We start from the raw sequence: 9,016 nt of genomic DNA, 5'->3' as shown, positions 1-9,016 counted from the left end.
TCTTATCCAATGGGAGAAGAATGGGAACACCTCATTGAGATTATATCCTAAATTCAAGAGTAGTATCTCGAAGGCAAGATTTGTTTTAGCAGATGATCAAGGCATATCCAGGTTTAGAGGAGAAAAATTTGAGTAGATTCAAATAACATGGAACAAAATCCACAAATCAAGGTGGTTACAGATAACTAGGCCAAAGATTTTTTATATTGATAGAAGTTTTTGTTGAGAGCATCTAAGTTGTTATGTTGGATAGAAATTATTTTCCTTGTAATATGTCGAAATAAGATTTTGTACAAAATCTATATATATTGTATATTTTAATTCGAAAAGGGTTGATTCTTCTACCAAAATTTTGGATATTTTTTAATACCTGAATATTTCAAAGTTGAACAAGGAATTTTCTTTTCATCTTATAGCAACATTGTTTCACATGTGAGTGCTTCTAATGTTTCATTATTTTTTTCTTCAATATATTTAAGAATCTATAGATAATTGGGAATGACTTGGCTAAGGATTAGCCTCCCTGACATGGCATGGCAAAGTTATGATCAATATTGGGATAATTAAACAAGAAATTTGTTCTTTTTGGTTACTCTACCATTTGTAGATTGTTGTCTTTTCTACGATTCCTATATGTGTTAATGTTTAGTTATATAAGATCCTTTTACATGCTTTCTAATATTGAGGATTCAGATTGAATTTATAAATCTAACTAATCGAACCAATCAATGCTTATAATAGCAGGTTGAAGCTATTCATCAACTACCTAACATGAAATTTGTTGTAATCACAATTTGATTTATAAATACTATAGGTAGACGTGGTCAACTTGGGTAGTTGCAGGGTGAAACACAATTTTTTCCTACCCACCATTGCACCATCTTCCCCGCAATGGGAAACCATTTTTTCTCATTAGGTTCCCCAAACCTCATGATGAGGAGTGTTGGAAAGATTGGTTTGTAATATCCTTTTTGATTTAATCACAACATTTGCAAACAAAAAGTTAAAATCAAGAAACAAATCATATGAGGCACTTCAGTAAAGTTGATTCATCGTTCAATCAATAAGATCATTATCAGACGAGCCTTGGACTTCACTAAAGCCATTTCAATCAATAAAGCCGGTTTGACATGGAACAATATAGAGTCATCCAATAAAATTGAAACAAATACACAGAAGATTAGCATGGCTAATGCAGAAGCATGACATGTGAAAAATCAAGAAATGGTTCAAATTTTTACTAGAATTTAAAAAAAAATTGACAACACGGGTGGCAGGAACATCATCAATATTTTAAGGCTTTGACATTTTTATTGTAATTAAATAACTCGAATAACTAAAGACAAGAGATTAACAATACCACAACCGCATTGTAGGAGCTTAAATGCAACCACATCATGATTCATAGGACCATAAATACAATTGAAAATGCATATGAGCAAATATGAAATGCCCCTTAAAAATTGAAACGTCAAATCAACAGGTTGGAGATTTTAATATCCGTCATTTATGACTTGTAATTTTTTATTTTACAGGTCAAATATGGGCAATCACACTCTAATAATTCAACAATGGATGATGAGTTCATATCAACTCCACATAAATAATTTTTAACAACTGTAATATGCAACATTACTACTTAGTACCTACCTCTTATTCAAAAATTAATTGATAGCTAAATTAAAGTAAAAACAATAAAGAACTAAAAATTGCATATAAGCAATTAAAATGAAAAATATAAATATTAAAAATGGAGTTGCTTTATTTACATAGTTATTTGTTGTTTGAATTGATAACCATTTTAATTTATTATTAATATTTTTTAACTTATTTCTTATTAATATTAAGTAAAATTATATAATTAAGTCTACACATATACATTTTTACTCCTACTTATTAAAGTATTGAAGAAAACATAAATAATCGTTGGAAGTAATAAGTCGTGTAAGTATACTTATTTAAATTTCATGTTATTTGTATATAAATGTAATTGATATATTGTTTAAATTTTTCTTTTATATATAAGTATTATCAAAAATATTTAAGATTTTCATTATATATTATTAGATGTATATAAAAAAATAATATATTATAATTATTTTGGGTGTGTTTATTGTTATAAAGTATATTTTGAAAGCAAATTCATATCAAACTATTTTTTCTATATAGTTGATAAAGTCTATATAACTTGTGGTTATAAATTTATTTAAAAATAAAATAAAAATAAAGGAAAAAATATAATGACGTGAAAGTACTTGAATAATGATGGAAATGAGAAATTGGGGTTAACCAAAATCCCTTTTCCTTAAAAATTCGATCCTGAGGCCTATGGGTTATGGCCCACTAAGCCTATCGAAAGCATTTCTTTAGGCCTTAAGCCTTTAACCATGGACTTACATTAGACCATACACTTATCGGAAGCTTTACTATAGGCGTTTAAGCCTTAACAACCCGGCAGCACAGATATCACAAACACATAAGAACACAAAGGAAAACCCCGCTTAGAACCCATGGGTTGGACCTCAAATATTTTAAGCCCGCCTTTATAACTGTCGGCAGGTCCGCTCTTATCATTTTCAGTTGCACTGATCTCTAATCTCCTCTAAACCTCTGACTACCCGATCACCGATCGGTTTATCGGCGATATTGCCATATCGCTCATTGGCGTATCGCTACCCGCTACCACTTGACCTTTTCGAAGTGCGATCATCGATTAATTCTGGGCCATCGATCTTGACGCCAGATCCAATGGTTGTCGCTTAATCGCAACGCCGCATTCGCAATCGAACTTCGGCCGGTTCCGATGACTCATAAAGAGTTTCGGCGATGCGATAAAGGTTCTTCCGTCGATGTGATAAAGGATCTGGACTGTTGATCTTTCAGATCCAACGACTCCTGAGTATTCTTTCCCACTTTCTCCTTAACTTAATCCTACTCGTCGTCGATGGATTTCTATGTTAAACAAAGTTCTGCCACAGTCTCTGCCATTCACGCATAACTTCCATTTAGTATCTCTAGATTGCCATCGATCCATTCAGTGATCAATGGTTGATCAACCTGCAACATTTGAACACACTTATAAATGTTGGCTTTCAAGCAATTAACACATATATATATGAAATACATACAGGTGCACAATCAACACTGAAACACACAATTTACTATTTATATAGAATGGTTATAAGCAAAGGCATTTCAGCCTTAGCATGAGTTCTCCTCTCGACTACATTTCAACACTCTGTTGACACAATTTATACCTATATCACTCTGCATATCCCTCTGTTGAACGTGCAGGTTCGTCTATCTATCTATATATATATATATATATATATATATATATATATATATATATATATATATATATATATATATATATATATATATAGATATATATAGATATATATATACATAAGAAGTGTTGGATCAGGTCACAGAAGGATCCGATCAATCCTCTAACAAAAGCCCTAAAACTCTCGATACACATACATGCATATGAACACATGGCAGATTACATTAATAAGTCTCCTCAATACTTTATCCATTCCATCTTTTTCTCTGTTTTAAAACAGAAATTCCCTGTTTTGCTCCCTAGTCCATGTCTTCCTCTTCGCTCCACTTCAGATTCCTCCTTTTGACTAAGGGTGCTAGATGCTCCTGCATCAGACTCCCGAGGAACAAAAATTTATGACCTCATGGTCATATCCTTCTCCTTGTCCTTAGCAATTCTACCCACTTCACTTCTTCAGTGGAGCTGCCTTCATGGTCTTCTGTGAGCTGAAACCAAGGCTCTGCAGTAACAGTCTCCTTCTGCTACATGATACCTCACCAAGATCTCCTCACTCAGTCTTTTGGCATCCTTCAGGTTGTCTCCTCTGGAACCATATGAGCACTCCATGCTCTAGGTTTGCTGCAATCTTCTCACCTTTGTTGTTTTTCTTTGTGTGATAGTAAGACCATAACTCTCCAGCTCTATCAACTGTACCTCCTTCTCCTCTTGCTTTCACTCCTTCTTCCTTCTCTTAGGAAATTCTTCAGTCTTCCTTTGCATTCAGAATCTTCATCTGCTCTGATACCAAATGATGGAAATGAGAAATTGGGGTTAACCAAAATCCCTTTTCCTTAAAAAATCGATCCTGAGGCTTGTGGGTTATGGCCCACTAAGCCTATCGGAAGTGTTTCTTTAGGCCTCAAGCCTTTAAACGTGGACTTACATTATACCATACACTTATCAGAAGCTTTACTATATGTGTTTAAGCCTTAACAACTCGACAGCACATATATCGCAAACACATGGGAACACAAAGGAAAACCCCGCTTAGAACCCATGGGTCGGACCTCAAATATTTTAAGCACACCTTTATAACTTTCGGCGGGTCTGATCTTATCATTTTCAGTTGCACTGATCTCTGATCTCCTTCGAACCTCCGACTACCCGATTGTCGATTGGTTTATTGGTGATATCACCATATCGCTCATCGGCGTATCGCTACCCGCTGCCACTTGACCTTTCCGAAGTGTGATCACCGATTACTTCTAAGTCGTCGATCTGACGCTAGATCCGACAAATGTCGCTTAATTGCAACGCCGCATTTGCAATCGAACTTTGGCTGGTTCCAATGACTCATAAAGAGTTCCGCCAATGCGATAAAGGTTCTGTCGTCGATGCGAAAAAGGATCTGGACCGTTGATCTTTGAGATCCAATGGCTCCTAAGTATTCTTGCTCGCTTCCTCCTTAACTTAATCCTGCTCGCCGTCAATGGATTTATGTGTTAAACATAGTTCTGCCAGAGTCTCTGCCATTCACGCATAACTTCCATTTAGTATCTTTGGATCGCCATCGATCCATTCAGTGATCGATGGTTGATCAACCTACAACATTTGAACACACTTATAAACGTTGGCTTTCAAGCCATTAACACATATATATATGAAATACATATAGGCGCACAATCAACACTGAAACACACAATTTACTATTTATACAGAATGGTTATAAGCTAAGGCATTTCAACCTTAGCACGGGTTCTCCTCTCGACTACATTTCAACACTCTATTGACATAATTTCTACCGATATCACTCTGTATATCCCTCTGTTGAACGCGCAGGTTCATATATATATATATATATATATATATATATATATATATATATAAAAGAAGTGTTGGATTGGATCACGGAAGGATCCGATCAATCCTCTAACAAAAGCCCTAAAGCTCTCGGTACGCATACATGCATATGAACACATGGCAGATTACATTAATAAGTCTCCTCGAGACTTTATCCATTCCATCTTTTTCTCTGTTTTAAAACAGAAAAGTCCCTGTTTTGCTCCCTGGTCCACGTCTTCCTCTTCGCTCCACTTTGGATTCCTCCTTTTGACTAAGGGTGTTGGATGCTCCTGCATCAAATAAACTTTATTAAATTTTAATAATGATTGTTATTGTAGTGTTTGCACAACAAAATGCCATGTGGATAGTTTTCCACCATAATTTAAGATTGCAATAACGATGATTATTATGACACTTAATGAATACAATTTTTTTTAGATTTTTTTTTTTTAACATAAATTTTATATCTCATAAAATTTGTATTTAAAACTACATAAAAATAGCCATCAACCAATTATAAAAGAACAATTTATATTTTAAAAAATAATTTTATTTTATTTTTAATTTTCAAAATATATAGTTTAATATTTATTTATTTTTAAACTTTAATGAACTTCATAGACTCTGTTTAAAAAATTCAAAACTAATTGAAGGTCAAAGTTTTTTTTTACCAAACAGGTATAATAACATGAGGGGACACCAAACATTCTTACCAAAAAATCTTATAGATATCATTTTGAATTGATGAAATTATAAATATCAAATATAACATTCATTGTACAAATTCCAAGTGTAATAGTGATTGCAATAGAATATTTGATAGTGTTGAATTCATTTTTTATATCAAAAATAATAATTTCAACAATCCAAAATTGCAATTTTAACAAGAATTACTTTACCCGATTTTAATAATAACAAATATAAAATATTTAATCTGCTTTCAAATTATGACTCAGATATTTTATCATATGGACATTATTTTTTATAAATTCAATAAATATCATTTTTTATAGAAGAAATTATATATATTGAAAATAACAATTGCAATAATTAAAAAAATATATATATTTAACTACATAACAAATTGATAAAAGGCATAATCACACAACATTTATACAATAATTTTGTTTAATTTCTTTCGAGTCAACCCCAAAACATTCTTTTTTATAATTCCATTATCATCCTGCATGCCGTTTTCCAATTTGATATGATTATTAAAAAAATAGATGTGTGGTGATGTTATAGAGATATTTGAAGTTGAATTTATTGCTTGTCCTATTATCCAATAAATTTGGAAAACCCTTCATACATAGAGAATGGTTGTGTTATTAAAAAATAAGTTTGACAAACCCTTTGTACATAGAGAATCAAATTTTCATAGGTATTGAGATTTGACATTTGTGCTATTAATTAATTGTTATGACACATGGTGGCATGGAGATTATTATTATTATTATTATTATTATTATTATTATTATTATTATTATTATTATTATTATTATTATTATTATTATTATTATTATTATTATTATTATTATTATTATTATTATTATTAACTGTAACGGATATAAGTTTTATTTATTTCAAAAAGATAGGAGGGGTCTTTGCTGAGGCATCCCCAATTACAAAGTAAACATCCAAAAAATTCATATTTTAAGTTGCATCATTTGCTTCCCTTTCATGAGAGAGCATCCTTTGTTTGCCATCTGGTCTGCTTCACCATTCAGGTTTCTGAGGATATGATAGAACTTGTAGGAGGTGAAATCTTGAAGGAATCTTTTCAATCTACCTAGAATTTTTTTGAGACTAGCATTGCTGAAGAGATCCTCCGAGTTTAATTTTTTTATTAGAATCTCAGAATCTTCGAAAACATGGAGGTCTTTGACACCCTTTTCTCTTGCTATGAGGCAAGCTTTGAGAAGACCAAATATCTCTGCTTGGTTGTTGGTTTTCTGGCCTAAACCCCAGCAGAAGCAGTCTCTCCAACTCCCATCCGAAGAGTAAATGACCCCTCCAGCACCAGCAATCCCGGGGTTTCCTTTGGAGGCCCCATCGAAGAAGATAGTGGTTAGATTTTTGGACCTCCACTAGTTTATGAAAGAATCATCAGAGTCTCTTTTACGCCATTCTGGGTTTGCTGTTTGAGGAGTGAGAAGGAACTTTCGAGGAGAAGGCTCGAGGGGGCGAAGCCATCTCCTTTATTTGGGTAGGAGCAATGAATCTTCTTTAAAAAACTGTTGTTGGGCTGCTTCCAAGAGGAAGGCTTTAGCTTTAACTGCGACCTGTAGAGGGGAATGTCGAAATCCATTAAAGATCTGATCATTACGGGCCAACCAGAGCTACCAGCAAACAAATTTGGGAATAGCTGTCCAAAATTTATGCCAGAAAGATTTGATGGGGATGCTATGAGGATAGAAATTTCTCTAAGAGGTTAACAGATCAGCGGCAGTACTCTAAGGGAAAGCGGAGATCTAGAGATCCAAAAGAGTAAGACCCCACACTTCCTTAGCAAAATTGCAATCCAAGAATAAATGTTGGGCAGTTTCGAGGTTGCTTCTGCATAGCTCACACCTATGAGGCCCTGCAATGTTCCTTTTCTCTAAATTGTCTCCTGTTAGAAGTTTGTTATGGACCAGTGTCCAGAAAAAGAAGTTCACTTTTGGAAGAGCTAGATTGTCCCAGACTAGTTTCCAAAAGGCCGAAGTGTGACTGTTGTTCTTTGAGTCCTGAAGAGCTTTGTAGCCTGCTGCTGTGGAGTATATGCCTGATTGTCCCCAAGCCCAACTGTCTTTCATGTATCGGTTTTCAGGAGTAGAATCTTCCAACAGCTCGATAAGCAGGTTTTTTTGGGGCGTAAACCAGTCAGGGACACCATGGAAGTCCCATCTGGCCCATTCTCCCCGGTGATCCCAAACAGAGAGGTCGTATAAGTTGTTGATACCTGCACGGGTCAACCAGTCTCTAAGGTTTGATATATCCTTGTTCTCCTCCAAAGGATTGTGCCCCATGATTTGGTAATTCCACAAATTGGTTCGCTTTCCATTTCCCGGCACCGTGTACAGTAATTTTTTGAAGAAGATACTGCTTTTACAGTAGAGAATCCAGACCTGCGAGCTATTGACAAGGGGGTCAAAATGCAGATTTCTGAAAGACAGGTTGTGAGCGTATTTGGACAGCAGAGTAGCGCTGATCGGATGGTTGGGCTCATGTGCCAATTTCCATAGGAGCTTTCCTCCCAACGCAAGGTTAACGAGGGAGGGATCACGAATTTGGAGGCCACCCTCTGCGATCGGCCTTTTTACTAGTTCCCAATTAGCTAAGTGCATTTTTCTTTTGTTACCTTTCCCTCCCTACCATAAAAAATCTCTTAAAAGTTTAGATATCTGATCCATAACATTTCTAGGGGCTAATAAGAATGCATCTTGATAAATTGGGAGCGCGAACAATAGTGACTTGATTAAAATAGCTTTGCCTCCTTTAGTTAGCCAGAAGCCACCCTAAGCTGTTATTTTTGCTTTGATTTTGCATATGATGTCAGTCCAGAGCGACCTCCTGTTAGATCCATTTGTGATGGGGAGTCCAAGGTATTTGATCCGATCCCAGTGAGCATGTCCTCTAAACCCAAGGAGGTTCGAGATGCTTATGAGTTCTTGTTGATCAATGTTCCAACTGTAGATTTCACTATTACTCTCGTTGACCAGAGCTCTTGAAACTCTACAGTAGCATTTTAGGACAGTGTCAAAAGCTTTGGAAATTCTGGTGGACGCACCTCTGAGGAGTAGTGAATCATCTGCAAAGAGCACATGGTTCAGAGGATCAACACCTGTGGAGGGTTTAAGACCAAGAAGGGAGCCAACAATTCTTTTAGCTGTGAGTTTTCTACTGAGGGAGTTGGCCATTAAGATA

The 9,016-nt window shown here is 34.9% G+C and overlaps 1 protein-coding gene and 1 pseudogene across 1 annotated transcript; one reads left to right on the top strand and one right to left on the bottom strand.

The window, feature by feature from the left end:
• Positions 1-1,127: 1,127 nt before the first annotated feature.
• On the top strand, positions 1,128-1,239 carry LOC149171829 (U6 spliceosomal RNA; annotated as a pseudogene).
• Positions 1,240-7,581: 6,342 nt separating this feature from the next.
• Positions 7,582-8,436, bottom strand: LOC149171828 (uncharacterized). The gene has a single exon (XM_089426096.1). It carries the CDS (start codon positions 8,434-8,436, stop codon positions 7,582-7,584), a length of 855 nt encoding a protein of 284 aa, XP_089282222.1.
• Positions 8,437-9,016: the final 580 nt, after the last annotated feature.

This window comes from Pinus tabuliformis, chromosome 4_2 (genome assembly GCF_031772625.1).
Source record: "Pinus tabuliformis cultivar Carrire ecotype Pingquan chromosome 4_2, CPIR1, whole genome shotgun sequence".
NCBI classification, from domain to species: Eukaryota; Viridiplantae; Streptophyta; class Pinopsida; order Pinales; family Pinaceae; genus Pinus; species Pinus tabuliformis.
Note: the sequence above shows the minus strand (reverse complement) of the source record. Positions and strands in the feature narration are given on the sequence as shown.